Source organism: Coffea eugenioides, chromosome 9 (assembly GCF_003713205.1).
Source record: "Coffea eugenioides isolate CCC68of chromosome 9, Ceug_1.0, whole genome shotgun sequence".
Taxonomy (NCBI): domain Eukaryota; kingdom Viridiplantae; phylum Streptophyta; class Magnoliopsida; order Gentianales; family Rubiaceae; genus Coffea; species Coffea eugenioides.
This window is the reverse complement of record NC_040043.1, coordinates 5,881,571-5,900,425: the sequence shown is the minus strand read 5'-3', so window position 1 is coordinate 5,900,425 and position 18,855 is coordinate 5,881,571. Positions and strand designations below refer to the sequence as shown.

General features: G+C 34.6%; 1 protein-coding gene across 1 annotated transcript; it reads right to left on the bottom strand.

Moving 5' to 3' along the window:
* Positions 1–66: 66 nt before the first annotated feature.
* On the bottom strand, positions 67–10,828 carry LOC113783541 (phospholipase A(1) LCAT3). Its single transcript, XM_027329702.1, has 11 exons — positions 10,385–10,828; positions 10,164–10,255; positions 9,227–9,354; positions 8,911–9,046; positions 7,665–7,716; positions 7,024–7,124; positions 6,599–6,781; positions 5,001–5,158; positions 2,643–2,697; positions 2,147–2,200; positions 67–459 (listed from the first exon to the last, which is right to left on the bottom strand). The coding sequence occupies exons 1-11, from the start codon at positions 10,602–10,604 to the stop codon at positions 286–288; spliced, it is 1,353 nt and encodes a 450-aa protein (XP_027185503.1). The 5' UTR covers positions 10,605–10,828; the 3' UTR covers positions 67–285.
* Positions 10,829–18,855: the final 8,027 nt, after the last annotated feature.

Here is an 18,855-nt window from a genome sequence, read left to right as displayed (position 1 = left end):
GCATGGGAGGAATGGAACATTACAAGACAGATGGAAAATAACACGAGTTACTTTTTGGCAAAAGTATTACTTGAAACTTTCTTAGATTTATTTGCAGGATACAACTCGTCCATGTACATTCATCCAAAGCACCACCTATTCTGTACTCTAAATTCTAGTTCATATGCATTCAACTTGTAAAACCCAGTTGAATTCCAGACTATGCTATCCGATGTACGAGGAAATGAAACAGTAATCTACATACAAGATAGTCGCACTTTATTGTGGAACAAATAGATCTTTATACTAACATTCACTTTGATAAACATCCATCACTTTAGATGTCTTCTTAGGATGTGATTTGACCTGTTCTGTTACTCCTAACCATTTTTTGACAAGTTCGAATACCTTTTCATCTCTTAATAATGCCCGGTGACTTGAAGCTACTCCTACTCTTTCCACTGCTTCAAAATTGTCTGCCTGCAGGATGTACAAAGTTTGTGTTTAGAGAAGCAGATAAGAGTGCCCAACACACAAAAGTAATGAGCTGCAGAAATTAAAGGAATTATATTTTATAGAGAAATCAAGAAATGCTTGTATGCTGTCTCACTAGACGCACAATATACTTGGGTGAGCCAGCTGCTTCTGATTAATTATCAACCAAAAGGGTCAATTCCACTAAACCTAGGACATATTCAGAGACACAAATCATCGTGACTACCACTAAGTATTACAAAAACAAGAGCTAAGTTTACTAACCTAACAAAGCCTTCTTTGACTGTAGCATGGAAGTATATATTGCTTGATCATGTTGGTAATTTAGTCATGCATATAATATCCCTCAGGCGTAAATACTGGCTAGAATGTTGTTCTGCAATTTAGCCATCGCTTTATATTGCCTCTGATATAAGGAAAATAAATCCACAGGATGAGATGTGGAATTTGGTCCCTGTAATACTCTTCTTCTTAACTCAGGACCTTCCTATGCGTTGTCATTTGCAGAATTGTAAAACGTGGAGATTAGCTCAAAATTCACCTCCTCCACCCTTCCCCTTCCCCGCCCCACCCCCCCATCCCCCCCCACCAAAAAAAAAGCCCAAATCATTATTGACAGTTATCATCTCTGTGTTGTGTCAAGGATTAGCAGAAATTTCAGCATCTGTGATCTTCTAATATGGAGCAGTTATATGGGGAGAGGTAAGGTAAAATGCCAAAATTTCAGGACTGTTTGTTAGAGGTACCTCTGGTGTAACTACTAACCAATAGATTGCATTGTTCTCTTTCTCCTATCCAGTTATTTACATTCATTTTCTTATAATTGTTAGTGTTTATGTTGGTAATTCAGGAAAAACCGATTAATTACCTTATCATCAAGATCTTCAGTTTCAGTTTGAGATTAACATTTTGGCTTCTGTTACCTAAACATTTTGACTTCTGTTTTTTATAATTCTTCTTTAGTCTCACCTACTTCTTCCCCTGGCCAAGGAAACAAATCTTTGAACTGCCAAAGTTCTCTAATTGGAAATCTTTACTTGACTATGATTCAATTATTAAGGGCTTATCTCTGTCAGACAAGAAAGGGGCAGCAGGAATGTGTTTAGCTTTGTATTTATGCTCATTTTTGGAAACATGTTTGACAATTGGCAGTGGTCATATGAACAGTGATGAATCAAGTGCGTGTCCAGTTTAAGTTTATGAAGGATAGACTAGTTTTCTCATACCAGAATTCATAAATTACTTTTCCAATCATAATGATGATGGAGGACTGTTCACTAGCTTCAAGTTTTCTAGGTGTTCCTTTCTTTCAGTTCCTCCTATACTGCATTTGGATGATCTGTGCATACTTAACTAAGTTAGCCAGAATTATTTCCACATCTTTACTTAAATTAAGTTTTACTGACCCTACCCATGGTTAATATTCAGAAGATTACTCGTATAAACTGCAGTTTCCTTTAAAGGTGGATCATAATTAGTTTTTGACATTCAAGCTCCATGTGCTTTATGTCTATAGGTCAGCATATCCCACCTAGGTTAAATTAAGCCTTCCGAGGTTTAATAACTGATTAAACTACAATGAGGAACGCATGCACAGATACATGGATTCTTGGATATCTCCGTGTCCAATTCAGGATCTTAAAGTATCAATAGAAGAGTTAAAAATTTGCACCTTCGCTGATTCCGCTGGGACAGTTCCATCGCCATCCACATACGAGTACTGAGGCTGAACAGGCATATAAAATAAGTAAATACATATTCATAAAGAAACAGTATGAAGCAGAAAGAAAATAAGTCATATTTCATGAACTTAATGGCCCAAAAATGAAAGTTAAGCCTATGGTGATGATGAACCCACGCGGTAGGAGGTCAAAGGTACTCTTTCGCAGTGAAAATAAATTAAAGAAACCAGTTAACCACAAAGGCTAAACCTGAATTTCAAGGATCTAAGATACAAGTTTTCTTTTTTTTTCCCCCTCTTCTTATCTTTCTTATACTTTAAATCATAGTAAAATTACAGGTTTTATAAACCTATGCGACAATTATATTAAGATTTGGAGAAAGGTGCAGAAACGGTACAAAATCTGAGCATCAGACTATCAAGAGACATTTCCCTCAAAAAAAAAAGACTATCAAGAGACAGCACAGCAAATTGTTGATGCACTTACTGATGTGTGGCATATCTCAGACATTTCCTCAATTGGAGAATCTTGTGTACCATAGCTGCAATAGGATGCAAACAAATGTGCACAAGAAATTCATCAATATAAGTCTCAGAAATATGGAATTCCATGAACTTTTTGCCATGATTCATCATCATGAAGATTATCTAATTTTAACCAAAAAATAATGAAAATATTTATTCTGGTGTACCAAATGAAGTTTGCATTTTACAACGTAAGAGTTAAAAGCCTAGCATGGAATTCTACTTAAGCACAGAGGATGGGATTCTAAAACATGCTGGTATCTTTTGCAGACAGATCTCACATCTAACTTGAGAAACTTCAGATGAATGATATATTAGCATAATGATATAGCACCAATTCGAAGAAAATTTCTTTCAACTTTCCGCTGCTTCCTTAGAAATGCAGATTTGTTTTTGTTTGGTTCAGCTTCCTAATATTATGGTTTTGGCAAGATCCGAGTTTGGAACATAAGTTTTTCCCTGGGGTCGTTTAATGTTATTCAAACATATTTGCAACCCATACCTTTGCACGCACCGCCACTTCTTTCAATTTAGGGCAAATTTTTGCAATGTCTTTTGAAGTGTATCTGAAGATTCCCGTAAGCATCGGATTAGTTGGGAGGAGATCAGTATCTGAGGGAGGCTTGGATGTCACAAATTTGCATCCCCATTGCTTTTAGTTTCTCTAGCTAAAAGTTGAATTTCATTTTTCACTTTGGAGTGTTCTAGGCAACATACTTATTGCAGAGAATTTTCCATTTCTCAAGCTGATCTTGCTGTGAGATGCATGCAACAACTGGAAAAGAATATCGGGCAAAATCTAATAGTGCAATCCTATAAAACCTGTTTTCTCAGAAAGAGTGATACTAATTTTTGGTGAGGAGGATGGACAACAGCAAAATTCTGAGCTAGAGATGTTCTCCTATTGGAACAACTAAGGTTGATTAAAAGTAATCTCATTTAGAATTTCAGACTAATCAAGCATGTGGCATGAGGAATTATCTTAATACTGCTATCTGGTATGCTAAAGAATTTTACGGAAGCTAATACAAGCTTATTGGGCTTAGGTGACATATTAATACACAAACTTTCTCATATAAAATTTCAACTTATTTTCAAATTTTTGTAGTGCACAACACCATTGAGAATTTAATTTTGGAAATTGAAAATTCTCAAGAGAGAGTTGATAAAATAGCTGTCAGAGAATATGAATTTCATGTCAATTTTCAAAGTTTTCTTAATTGCATAACAACGTTGAAGTTTTGATTTTCTTCATTCTAGGAAATCCTTTAGATACAGTAAGGATAGGAGCACATTAAAAAATGCTGGTAACTACCAGAAGCAGTGCACTGTCTGCGCAAACACCTACAATCTAACATCATGGATCAGAAAGTGTGCTATTCTATTAGTGCAACTAACTTTTCTATTTACTCTTCGCGGTTTTTGAATTAATGAATAAACAAAATCCATTACATTTAATTCATGTTGCTATTGTTACAAGTAAATAGGTAAAGAAATGTGGATTTACAAAGACAAGTCCTAGTAATAGCATTAAAAGTTAGTCTGGTGGATATTAGTGATTACATTGATACAAAATTACTAATCTAATGAGATCCCAATAGTTTGATAGAATGTAGAAATCTTAGGAAAAAGATGCATTTACTCTTTGATTGGCCCAGCAGAAGATAAGTTCAATACAAGCTATTTTTTTGAAAGAATATCTAAATCCATAGAACTCACTCGTACTTCTGCATATTCTACAACTACTTGGATGACCTGGAAATTCATTCTTCCCAGATAAATGACTATCTAAGTAAGGTGTAATTTGGATATGTAGCATTAAAAGAGAAGCAGAATGCATATACCAAATTGCAAGGAACAGACACAATCTAGCTAATAGCTTTAAACAGAATTTCTGCTAATGGAACAGATATTTGTGGGAAATATCACCATCAAAATATTACGAATCTATCCAGTCTATATTTACTCTAGCACGTAAAGAAGTAATCTGCTGGTAGAAATATAAACATGATGAAGTAGGTTGGAGTAGAGAGTAAACTGTAGCCTCAGTAAAGGCACCATCCATAAAACTCATCATCATGGGCTCAATTCACAGCGCTCTTCTTTCCCTGAATGCAATATTGAACGCAATCCTTCCCCGTCTCCCTCAAAAAAAAAATGAAAATCGCCCTAAGCCAAACCCCATAGATTTATCTTTATTGGTGTCAGCATTGCAAATCATAAAAGTCTGACATTAAATATCAGCAAGAAGAAAAAATAACAGTTTCCATCTTTTAAAATCTCACTCATACTGGAAAAGAAGATGCTATGAATCACATACCAAACATCAAGAGGCGTGTCATTAGATATCCCATAGATGTTGTAGAAAGCAATGCCTTTTGGAAGTTGAGCACTATTGAGAATTTGGCGAGTACCATTAGCCCATTTAAGAATGGAAAAGTTGAAAGGTAGAGCAAATTTCTTGCCTTCATAATCAAGCTGCAATGTCAAACACAGAATTCTGTAAATGATTCATAGGTTGCCAAGCCAGCAAACACATAGATGAGCTCTAAGTGCAAGTGCCAAAGGTCACAAACCATTCGAGGATAAGTATAGTTCAATTATTATACTGGGAAAAAAAAAGTTTCTTTCTACTAGTGGGCACTACAACCGCCAGGAAAATGACAACCAGGCTGGCAGATCACTACATCAACAGCACTTAGGAAATGGAACATCATTTGCAATTCCAGAAGAGAATACTTCCATAGAATAGTAAAATCTAGCATACAATATCAAGGCGCCAGTTATAAAACCAAAATTTTGCCTCAGAAAGATAACCAGCTAAGAGGCACGAGTATGATTGCGTGTCTTTGAATGATGTTGGACCTACTAGTTTTGAACTAACAAATCTACTTTATTGACATAAATTAGGGCAAAAGCAAAGAGTTTTAACACAATCTATTGGTATATCAAACAATCCTACAACAACATCCTATATGAGAAATCATATAACAGATTAAAGACATTATTGTTTAGGAGATAAAGTTGGTAAATAATCTCAAGTAGAAGATCATGGAAGGAATTGCATATACAGAATGGGCTTTCAGGACTAATTTGGTGCAGCATTAGTAAGGATCGAGTATAAGAGAAGAAGGGAGACAATAAAGCAGAAAAGAGGTTGAGAAGAAACAATCAAGTTTCCTGATCCCTCAACAGATTGTCCAACTCTCAGAATTTCTCTTAAGAGAGTCAAAGCACAAGCCTTAGTCCTTAATTCAAGTTGTAAATGATATCGAGTAGTATGAAAAAGTCTTTGAAGTTGGGCAAAATGAAAGACTAGTTAAGTAAATTACCAATTGCAAATATCAACAAGATCAAAATCTTGGTAAATTTAATGTTGTCGCATGTGTGTTTAACTTTAAACCGACGCACCATCTCAATATGCTTACTTGCCAAAAGCTGGTAAAAAAAAATGACACTATTAAGTGGTTATATGTTATATCTGAATGACATAGACTAATGAAATTGTCTTATAATGCCATGCCATTTTTAAGTCTTACCACGTCTTATCAGGTTTTGTTAATACATGTTGCATTTATAAATAAAACAGTTTTTTCTTTCTTTAAAGATTTTATTCCTAGTCTGTCACATCTAGAGTCAAGAAAGTTTGATGAACGTCCTGATGACATGAATCTTGTTGTGCAGAGTATTTTACGCTAAATTAGCTTGAAATGTGACTCTTCTTCATCATCAGATCAATCAATTTTGATCTGGAAAACATTTTTAGTCAGTACATAGATTATATTATTTATTTCTGACTCCAGCTTCAATTAACTCCAAGCTAAATAACATAAACGAGAAACTTAAGGAAAAAAGGGGAAAAAATTAAATCTAGGAGAATTTAATTTGTTGCAGGTAAATGAAGTCAAATGAAACTACCTCATTATGCTTCAATGCTTCCTCAAAAAGAGTCATACTGTCAGTTGGACCATAGGATTCCAGAACTACTGAAGTTTCCCCACCTTCTTCTGATTTTGATCGCCAAACCAGAATTTCAGGTTGCTTTTTCCACTTGAACCATGGGTTTGGTAACATCTCATAGATTGAAGGGCACTCCACTACCTATATATGACAGAAACTTTTCTAATTTACATCTTAATGGGAACCAGACACTTGTAGCCAAACATTATCAGGAAATGTCAACTCAATCAGGAGATGTTTATTTACAGCAAATTTATTGGTTTAATGTAAAACATTTCGGCAAAGATGTAATTGCAAAATTAGCCGGTCTAGCTATTAATATTTAGAGGTTGTTAAAAATCTTGTGCTAATGGAGAAGACTTGAGACCAGGAAGGTAGATTACCAATTGATGCATCGACCATCTCGATACAAAAAAGAAGCTTTTAAAACCATCAACAAACTGCAATCCAGTTAACAGAGAATCATTGACGCAGCCAGGTGCACCTATTTATCATGTTTTAGAGTAAGTATTCAAGCAGACTTGAGAGCCCCAAAAAAAAAAAGATAGTTAAATTGAATAGTATTCAGACCATAGAACATGTTAAGTTGATCTACATATTTCCGGGTTATGGAGTAAATGTTCAGATCCATCTCTAATATCAGTGACAATTAGAGCGAAGAAATGTGAATTGATTATCCTAGATACACAAATTCCAAATATTTCAGAGACCTTGTAGTTGCAAGTATATACCGTGGAATCCAAATTCTGAACATCAAGAAAACAAAGCAATTATCCTCTTGAGCTTCAATCTTACAATTTGGAGTAAGCTGATAATAAATGAAGATCAAGGGCAGAACTCAAAGAAACCAGAAAAAGTAGCAAACAATTAATCCATTTCTTAACCTGAATTCCTAGATGTGTTTGGTTTTACTAGGCATTGCTCTGAAATCCAGTCATAAGAAATGTAGGACAAGCATCGGAAAGGGACAAATAATTGCAATATGGCAAGTTAGCAAGCCTAAAAGCAGAGTAAAAAAAATCACCTTGAAAAGGGGTTGCAATGGTAATCCACTTATTAACATACTTGGTAAACACCTACATGATACATATGAGCAGATTCCATAAGCAGACAGGATATGAATGCAGATTTATCACTAATAGGCCAAAAAACTGATATAATTGATTTATTACAGGAAATTAAATTTTGTACTGAATATTCATGATCCACAAGTTTCTATAACATCTCATTTAGGAGATTTTCAAGGGTTCTGGCATTAAAGGCCATTTCATTTTTTCCTTCAAACAAAATCTATTGTATGTCCTTACAGATGATAAATTAACCTGGTCTCACCGCAGGGATTTTAACCAGCTTTATCCTTTTTTCTTGAAAGTTGGCACAAACCTTCCCCCTAGATGTATGACAGCCATATTTCCCAAAAATGATAGCCAAAGTAATGCAACAAAAGAAAGTTCAAGGGTATCGAAACTAAAACAATATTGAAGAAAGTCCAAACTTTCAAGAAGTATGCAGTTAACATTTTTGTCTTCCTAATCTGGCCAACCATATTTTACATTCTAACTACAAGATTTACATGTTTTATACATGCATACTTTGATAACCGCTGAAAATTGATTAAAGTTATCATTTGGTCATATAGACCTCTTTCTGAGAGTGCTTGGTCTGTCCCAATCTCAAAATTTGCAATCCTGTCAGCATTATTATGTCAGCTTGAAAGCTCCAACATCAGATTTGGTACTAATGATGCTAAGACTCCCCATGGTTATCCAGTACGACTAGCACCAATATTCTATATATTATTTATTGATTTTCTAGCTATACTTTGAAAATTCACAACAATGGGATATACTATTTAACATCCAGACCTAGTAAAGGGTTCATAAGTGGTTAAAAGAAGAACAGGTAAACATTAAGATAACTCGAACTGCATGCACCATTATATTTTTTATTCGAGGAAAGATTACAAAAAGAGATCGTTGACAACATTCATATCTCCACAACCTTTCATTGCGAGGTTTTTATGTGAAAACAATGATGTTCAAGGGGGAAATCCAAGAAAGTGGACCAAAACGGAAATAAAACATTCATATCTCCACGCCCTTTCACTCTTGTAGCTGCAAAAAATGCATATGAAGAAATATAAGTTTTTTCTTGTCTAATGTGTAGGATTAGACAGATAGCTATCTTTTCATGCGCTCCATGCAAGTTATGATTCGACAGGTAAATAATGAACCTCTACGCTAATAAGCACACCAGGAAGCTTTACATACATCATTATGAAGATACATGAAACATGTCACAAGCAATCCACCCATTGAGTGTGAAATTAAATTGACTTTTCTTCCTCCTGAAGCTTCATAAGCAGTTTCTAGCTTAGCTTTGAGGCCATCCATTGCCTTGTCAATTCTGCAATATACAACATAAGGAAGCATTTAGCAAGAATTCACATAGCTTTAAAAGAACAAATTGAAAACTGAAAACAGAAGATCTTGGAATTGGCTGATTACAGTACTCAGATAACTGAAAAACACTTTTACAATCTTAGTTTTATGACAACTGAAACTTCCACTTGCTGACAAAAGATACCTATTGCTTTGTCGGAAGTCGAATCCATGGCCAAACAATGTAGTTCCCTTCTTATACCCACATTCAACAAGCATATCAATCATATCATGAAAATGGTATACCTCAGTCAAATGTAGAATCTTCACCCACTGCAACAGTAAAGCAACTGCATATGAGTTACATACACAAGTAACATATTATATTGGACTACTCAGTAAAGGCAATCAATCATGAATGAAAAGGAACAGTGACAGCGAGAATTACCCAAGTTCAATAGCTCATTACCATTTACTCATAATAATTTTGGGGAAGGATGATTAAAATGTGGTAACAACTACTATAAGTTTTAACCTAATGAACTTGCACATAATTTTGCAAAACCACACTTTGTCCTCTTATATATCCAGAGGAACTTTACTATAAGAGAACTAATTTTTAAACTTTTTTTCCTATTCGATGATCCAGGTTAAAGAAATCAGACCCAATACTGATTTTCTGGCATTCTAGGTAGGCATATGCACTACCAAAAAGCTCCTTTACTAATACACTTAAGCATCTTTCTTCTTCTTTTTTTTTTCTTTTCTCACAAATATAAAAGTCTTCAAGCAAAGTGAGCACTATATGAATATTGTTAAGACATACAAACATTACTAAATTGATCAAATTTTCCTTTTAAAATATTTTGGAAAGGGAGCTGAAAAAGGAACAGAGACAGCGAGAATTAAACCCTCGTTCCCAAGCCAGTAAAAAGGTTCTTAACCGTTGGTTATATTCGATTCCGGAGTCAAGTAACTTACTTGAGCATACCAACTCAGTTAGCATTAAATGAACCTTAGCCATTGTGCTATATCCAATTTTAGGCAGGTTAATAAAGCATAGCTGAATCTTAGTTCTGAAAACAAGCAACGAATACCTTCAAATCAAGCAACTTAGGCGACCATAACTTGCAAAATCTTACCAGTGCAGGGTCCAAAATATCAATAGCATACAGCCCATAATCATCTTCCGGCACGACTATTTCAATACTATCATCCAAAGATTCTACATAGCCTGTAAAAACATCATCCCGAGTAAGAAAACAGAGGCAAAAGTTTCAGAATCAGAACTTTAAGAACAAAAGCCATGTTCATTGAATATGAAATCCCACCAAAAATTTTTAAAAAATAAAAGAATTATTACCGGTTTCAGGATTGTAAAGGGACCAAATCTCCTTCCTGAACTCAAAATCAGCTAGAAGTAAACGGACCCAGACACGGCTCTCGAACCCGAAGAAGTTCTTCTTCTTAGAGTGAAGAATGGAGCCAGCAATGCCGGACACCAGAAGGACGGGATCACGGTCGGCAGGCTCGTCGTCAGATCTCTGGCCATTGAAGCAGCAGCAAAAGGGGCTGTCGAGCATGTTTCAGTGACCGGTGCCGTTGGAAAGCCGGGCGGATGATGTTTCGGGCGGGTCTGGTTTGGTCCTGGAAATTTTTGGAGGGAGTTGTTAAAAGAAGAATGGGAAGGGTAGGCAATGTGGTTATGAACTGTGATCAGTGTGTATTATCATGGAAGTTTGAAAAATGGGTGCCTAAGAGCATGGGCAGGGTGGACTTTTTGGAAGAGAAATTTGATTTTGCTGCTTATCTGTCCAAATTTTTGTGATGATTTCTTCAGTCACCTTATCCACTGTTGATCTTGACGGATCCTTTCCTTTTCATTGCATGGTTAGTAGCAAGTCAAATCCAATTTTCGGCTTGCAGGATATAAATAGTTAATTAATTTCTTGGACTATTTATCAAGTAGATTGTGGGTTCAAGTTTAACTTAGCTATAGTGTATATATATATATTTTTTTAATAAACAGAAGCCAATATTATTGATAAAATAATTGAAAATGGTTCAGTATAATTTGCTTAACCAAAAAAAAAAAAAGCTACACTAGTAGCTGAAAAATACATAAAATATGTCACAGATATATATATAGCTTTTAGGACATAAATAATTAATTAATTTCTTGGACTCAGTAATCAGCTTAGACTGTGGGTTCAAGTTTGACTACATGTGAATTGTTTAACTCAGCTATAGCATTTTTAATAAACAAAAACCAATATTATTGGAATAATAAACTAGTTTTGAATCGTTCGTCAGGATTTACTTGACAAAGAAAGCTGCACTAATGACAGAAAACACGTAACAACATTTGTAATTGGTACTCTTGTGATGGTGATGAGCCACTACAAATTGTTGGATGTGTTTTTCTTTTGGCCATTTTTCTGCATTCCTTTTTTTTTGGTATATGGACAAACATGCCTACTCTTTGTTTAGTTTTTTTTTTTTTTTGATTAATTGGCACTTGTCTACCTTACATCTACTCCTACTTCTATTCTAACTTATTGTAAGAAAAGGGCCCGACTTGGTCTATTGGGGAACCGACGGAAACTGAATTACCATCGGACCAGACGGATGCACCCGTATAGATTTAAACAATTAAAAGTGACAAGTCATATATAGTGACAATTGATAAAAGACAAGATTTGAATCATTAACCTTCCACCCCATCAAACATCCAAACCTTAAAAGGCTATAGTGGTGACCAATTGGTTCTTTGTTTAGTATATCATGCCACTCTTTTTTTTTTTTTTTTTGGTAGTGCTAATGAAGGGATGGGACATTTAATGTTGCAAGACATTTGTAGCAGGTATGGTGGTTGAACATACAAGAAGTCTTGCCCGTTGTGGTCATTGTTCTTTTTCTTGCAAAACGTGAACTTTAGCAAGCTCAAGAATCAGGATTAGGCTGATTTTAGGGTGGTGGCGGTCGGTGGGTAGTTACATTTTCGTGCAAGGAATTTCTACCATCTTCTTCTCAATTCCTTCAATCAAATGGGCACGCTGTATAGGTCCACCTGGTCTGAAGTATCATTTTGGTAGATACTGATTGAAGGACAAAGATGTGTTAATCGAGTGGAAACTGGGAAAGCATCAGGGTTGGGATATCCTTTGGGATCCTTTTTCGCCCTTTCGTGTTTTCACTTTTCAATCAGAAAAGGACGTCAACTAAAGAAAGATCAAGAATATTGGTGATCCCATCCACTCGAAAACATATTTGCAAAATGAATTCAATTCTTATACGATAGTTTGTCGAGCTAGACATGTCCACGTTCTTCCAAATAAACTGTATATCTTTCATCACGTGGACCTCTTCAATATTTGTATTTTTTTGATTCTTTAATATGTTTCATAACAATTACTAATTCCCTTCCTTTTTCAATTCTTTATTTATAGTAACTTTCAATCAATTTATTAATTTTAACTTTATATGTATATATTTGTATCAATTATGACTTATTAAATTTAATTTTATCAATCAAACTTATAGTCTTTCTTATCTAAAATCTTTCAACAAATTATCTGTAGTCTCGTTTAAGTAACGGGTTAAGAACTAACTATTTACTAAAATGATGAAAAGGAAAATATTAGTTGTCCTCTACTTTTTTTTATAATGGTACTGTTACTATTTGTCTTATCATATAATCTAATAAATGAAAATCATATGATAAAAATAATAGTGCGAGTGTTATTATAAAAAAAAAACAATTACCATTTTCCAAACCAAAAAAAAGGATATTTGGTACCTTACTACATGCGACAAATGCAGCCATGCAAGTAACAGTACAATTCATTCCATTCCACTCCTCTGTGAGTTGCATTTGGTTATTGCTTGTTATACCTTAATGATATTGAGCAAAAAGATTTTTTTTTTTTGTGTACGACTGGTTAAACCTTCTAAGTCTTGTTTTGTGTGTGTGTGTCTGTCTTTGTTTGTATTTTTTTTTCCCTTTTTTTTTGTTAAGTGATTTTTTTTAAAAAATATGTTCAATTGTGTGAATATATATTTTACCTTCTGAGCTAAGCAGAGTTTTACAGATGGGTAGAGGGCTAGAGGCAACCAAGCTCAAAAGTCCTCAACCGAGTTTTTGGTAGCTTTTTTGCATTCAAAGATAATATGTGCTATTTCACATAAATTCTTTATCAACATGTTTCACGTTCCACCAGAAACTTTTGGCAGAACTGAAATGTGGCAACCAAGTTTTCCACCAACCTAATTTTTTTGTTGACAAGGAGCTCGCAATTGGTACCCGAGAGTGTGCACTGAATAAATTTCGTCCGTGCAATGATCCGCCAACCACACGAAAGGTTTCCACCAACCAAATTTCTGTTGCCATGGAGCCAGTCAAGGTCCATGTGCTTGCAGGCTACTTTCTGAGTTGAATCTTTAACTTCCAGCCATGGATTTTCTTGCATGGCTTTTATCTGAGTTGATTATGTAAAGTGGCCTTGTTTGGACAGCAATTTTTCAAAGAAAAATTGTTACGTTTTCATGAACATATTTTCCAATCATCTTTTTATCTCACATATATCAAATTACTACAGTAATTTTTTTTCTAAAAATATCTAGAAAAATGCAATTCAAACAAGGTTGCTTGAATCTTGACATCCAGTTCCAGCCATGGACTTTCTTGCATGGCTTTAATTATGTGGCATTGAATGCTTGGCGTCCATTCTGACAATGTTGTTATGAATGGTCTCAACCTTCTTTGACATTCGTTGCAAGCTAGATCGGCCACAATGACAATTGGTACCATCGCTCGTAGATTTTCTAGAGCTGAATTAATCACTGCTCAATATCAATTATTGATTCTGTGGTCTCAAATTGTCGAGGACTTCATCCTCGATGTTCTCTTTCTGTGTTCTAGTTGGAGCCCGAAAATGAATTAAAGAAAAATTAATTTGTGATTTGGACTTGAGAGACAATAAATAGGAACACTACTGTATTGTTTTGGCATAAAATGTGCAGAATATGTTGAGATAAATAAATACGCGTATTTCTCACTTGTCATTTTATTATGAAAAGTTTAATTTCCTTTTCTCTGATATGTTTGATGTTCTTGGAAGCCGAGTGAATGGGAGGGAGGATTAGGTTGAATGATAAGATATGAAGAGTTGTAGTTAAAAAATGTTGAATTCAAATCTTTTCACTCAAAAAAAAAAAAAATTCGAGTGAATTAGTGGCCAATGCCACAATGCGGCCTAGATTTTATCCTTCCCTGAATAGGATAATTCAAAATCAATTTCACTTTTCCCTTCAAAGTGTTGACATTTTGTCCCTATAACTAGTTTGGGAGTTTAGAATAGGAAGGAAAAGAAAAGAAATGTTAAGTTATGAAAGAAAAGAAAGGAAGAGAAAAGAAGGAAAAATATTTTAATATTGTTTGAAAGTTTAGGTAAGAAATGGAATGATTCGTGATATATATGTCAATAAAAATTTGTTCAATACACAATGAACATTTTAAAAAAATTTTGTTAGGCTTTCTCAACTTTCTTTTGCTTTTCGGCCACGTTTGGACGGAAAAGTATAACAACCATAGCATCAACATACCATCCGTCCAAATCCTTTGGTTTCCTTTCTTTTCTATCTCTCAAAAATTCCCAAACGGCAGAAAGAACGTTTTTGTTCTCATTTCCTTTCTTTTCTTATCAAATCTAATCTTCCAAACTAGCTATAATTTTGTACGTGTGATGATTGAGTACCTAATAAACGTTTATATGTTTTTGGCTTAAATTAGCGATTAATTATTCATTATTAAAGAATAAAATTTCACGATTAAACATCAATTATTGAAACTTGACGAATCTATTACCGTATAAAGTCGGGGGTACTTTCATTCTTTATGACTAATATGCTAATCATGTTTACGAGTTTTACTTTTAAGAGCTAGCGTTCACCTATCAGTTGAGTAGATTTGGTAAAAGAAGAGGAAATGTCACACCAAAAATTTTAGGTGCAAATTGTTCAGACCTCAACATTTGGGAAATTTATTGAGTATAACACTTGGTTATTTATTGAACTCATTTTTGCTTTTATACATTATGATATATTTTTTCTCTAGATAAGGTACAATACTATCTCAAATTTGGTAAAGGAGTTCTTCAAGATTAAAAAAAACGCACACACATACACACATGATACATGGAAAGTAACAAGTACAATTACAAACCTTGGTAATAACCATAAAATCATTACTTAAAAATAATAATACAAACTTATCGCATAACCACCACTACATTTTGCACTAAAGTTTGGACCTTATTTGTGATCTGAGTGAATACATGCAAGACTCTTGGGAATGTTATAAGATAAAGGGCATGGGTGGAGGCAAGAAGGATCTTTGAGTGATCGATTACTTTGATGGGAAGATGAACCATATGCCCTTGTCAAAGAATGGGGCCTCTAAGATGTGCCTTTCATATTCTTTTATGGGCCTTAGCATCTAATACTCGCTATTCACCTACATCTTTGAACCAGGTAGGAGTTTTGTATTAGATTCGGATCCTCTCATTCCTTCCTTAGATATTGTACTTTGTCATATATCTTTTTTTTGGTTTGGTAGGAGGGCTTTAGACCCATTACATGGCAACTAACCTAGGCGTTGTAACGCCTATTACATCATATGCCAACCATTTCCTCACCTCCTCTGGTGGAGATGCCAACTCTTGGATCCTCTCCTCCAGATTCAATCCACTCTTAGCTAGCCAATCCGCACTCACGTTGCCTTCCTTCCATTGATGTATTAACTCACATTGCCATTGCCTCTCCCTTAAGCTTCGAATTTGTCATATATCTTTACCTATATTGTACTTTGTCATAACACATCGATTATCTCCGTTTGCTTGACCTATTTTTAAAAAACTAATTTTTTAAATATAATATTATAGTAATACATAAATAAAAATAACTTTAAAAATATTTACAAAAATAAGTTTGAAAATATTTCATCCAAACAATATATCAAAAATAAGTCACAAATATAAAAAAAATGAATTTTACAATATCTTCTACATATTATCACCACCACCCACATCTCCCCCCTACCCATCACTGCCACAATCCCCTCCCTTCCTCATTCCTCTTTCTCATCTTTCTCATCTTTCTTCTTCCTTCTCTCCTCCTATCCTTCCCTCCCCTTTTCCGCCACCACTCACCCTTTCCCTTCCCCTAAGATCTGGTTTCGACCACGATCTGGTCGAGACCTGGGAGAGAGAGGGAAGGGGTAGGGGTTGCAAGGAAGCGAATGGAGGAGGAAGCGGGATGGGAAAAGAGAGAGGAGGAAGAAGGAAAGAGAGGGAGGGAGGAGGAGGAAGAGGGAATGGGTGGTGATAGTGGTGAATGGTAATATTAATTTTTAAAAATTATTCTAAAAAATTTTTAATTTTTAAAAATATCTCAAAATATATTTCAGAAACTCCTTCCTAAACACCACAAAAACATCTATAGTAAAAATTTTTCATATACACTACTATAGTAAAATATTTCAAAAAAGATCCCAAAAAATATTTAATCCAAAATGGATAGTTTTTTGAATTGTCAAAAGTTATTGGAAGTTTTTTTTTTTTGCGTAAAAACGTTTGAATTGCAAATAATTGCTTTCAAATGAATTAATATCTATACAATATATAATTTTTAGATAATAGTAGTTGGTGTAAACATTTTTGTCATCTTTTGAACTTTCAATTTTATCTTTAAAAAAATTAATTTTTAGTCTAATCACCCAATCATGGGCCTGTTTGGAAGCTCAGTTTTTTCACAAGTTTGTATGCTACTAGTTTTTTAACAACTTTTGCTACATGAAGTCAAAAAACTTATCAAAATTTTTAACCTACACACTTTAAAATACCCAAAACTTACAAAAAAATAAATAAATTATGTGACGACCCCACTTTCCCCTAGGGTGTATCCCAGGGTTTAGCAGACCGCATGCCCAACTCTTGCCAGGACTCACTCACTATTTCGGATAATATAATTCACAACTTCTTAATGTAAATAAATCAACAGTTGTCAAATTTAAAATATACAAATACATTCATTTCTGTCTCAAACTTCCATATAATCCCAAATACATCGAAAGATTGAAGTTCCAAATACATTCAACCCTAATCGAATGACTAGTGTGAGTACAATTACAAAATTTCAAAAAACTATACTACGCTAGCCTGTACAAGTCTCACGCTTCGCTCGTACCCCCTCTAAGAAAAACAAAACTAATAGAGTGACCTAAAATTTAGTGAGATCCCAAATGGCAAGTTGACCAATAAGTACAAGTGACAATAGCATAATAGTAAAGTAACGAGCATTAACAAATCAAGAAAATGAGCAATAACATTTCGGATGACCAAACATTAAATATTCAGTATTTCATGTAAAAGGATATAGTTGCTCTTGTAAACTAGCTCCACCATAACTTGATCATATAGTAGTTGACACTCCGTCAACTTTCAAGTAAGGTAACTAGTCCAGTAGTACACCACTTAACTCCAATCTCCGTCCACCAACCAAACCTCTTACCGGACCCGAACTCCAAGATAAACACTGGTGATAATACTCGAGTATACCGATTAGTCGATGAGATAACACTCCACTCGACAAAACTCAAGACCCAGGGTTCAATATCGAATCGACCAAACCCAGGTCGGCTCGACTCGATTAACTAGCCACAGGATTTCTGAAATTCCAGACAAGATACGAATCATATGCATATACATCAAGTTACTTTCAATCAATGAACAAGAATATAGGACATTAGGCAAAGTGCGATAAAATACACCCTTATCCGATCAAACCAATCACATATCATTCGATCACATTGGTCAAGTATTAAAAACAAGTATTAAATTCAATCAGGTATTTGGAAGCACTCACCAAAGATTTAGTGCTTCTTCGGATTACGTTCAGGTATTACTCTTGGTTTGGAGTCCAAATTTGTGATAACACATCGTTTAAGAGTTTTGAAATCAACTAAGGTTCGAAACTTAAGCGTTTCGTTTAACGAAAAACAAGTAATTGAAACTCATTTGGTTTCATGTCCTAGAAAACTCATGGTCGTTCTTTTAGTTTTGGTAATAAAGTGAGTAAAACGTTGAAATTCCCATTTGAGTCAAAAAGACGAGAATAACGTATTTTTATTGGTCGTTACTTTCATTTTTCCCAAGGGTACGAGTTTCGGTCAAATTCCAACTTATATATCTCTACGAAAGTAGAGTCGAATACCCTAAACAAATCAAATTCAAGTCGTCCTCAAATTTTCGCCCAAGTCGCGGGTACACACGCCTAACTCTCGAGTGAAAATTTGGGCGGCACGCCATTTGTATTTAGTTATTTTTCAGTCATTTATTGCTTCATTATTTTCCTCAATTCAACCCCAACTTCACACATAAATAATTTTAACACAATAGCACTTCAAATAGACTCAATGTCATACAATTACAAGACAAGTCTAGCAATGCGACCGAAAACTAATTTTAAAGGCAAATAGTTAAACAACATATTTGACGTCTTATAGTATTTTGGTCACAACTGAAACTACGTTTATCAGATTGGGGTACACTTTATGTTGTTTCGAATCTAAGACATAGACCTACAAGTCTTATGAAGACATCGACAACCAATTCATTCATTTTCAAGGTTAAAATGTGCAATTTCAGAGAAAACGGAACACTGCCCGCTCAAAAAGGGCATTTAGCAGTCAGGAGTATTTCTATCATTTCACATGTTACAATGCTCCGATTGAGCTAAAATTTTACAGGCATCTATATAACTCAATTCCCTACAATT

Excerpts from the sequence above, each read along its gene's own strand:
- LOC113783541 (XM_027329702.1), bottom strand. The coding sequence starts at position 10,604 with ATGCTCGACAGCCCCTTTTGCTGCTGCTTCAATGGCCAGAGATCTGAC. Across the intron at positions 6,782-7,023 it reads GATGGTCGATGCATCAATTG|GTAGTGGAGTGCCCTTCAAT; the intron begins GTAATCTACCTT and ends TGTCATATATAG. Across the intron at positions 460-2,146 it reads TCCCAGCGGAATCAGCGAAG|GCAGACAATTTTGAAGCAGT; the intron begins GTGCAAATTTTT and ends TACATCCTGCAG.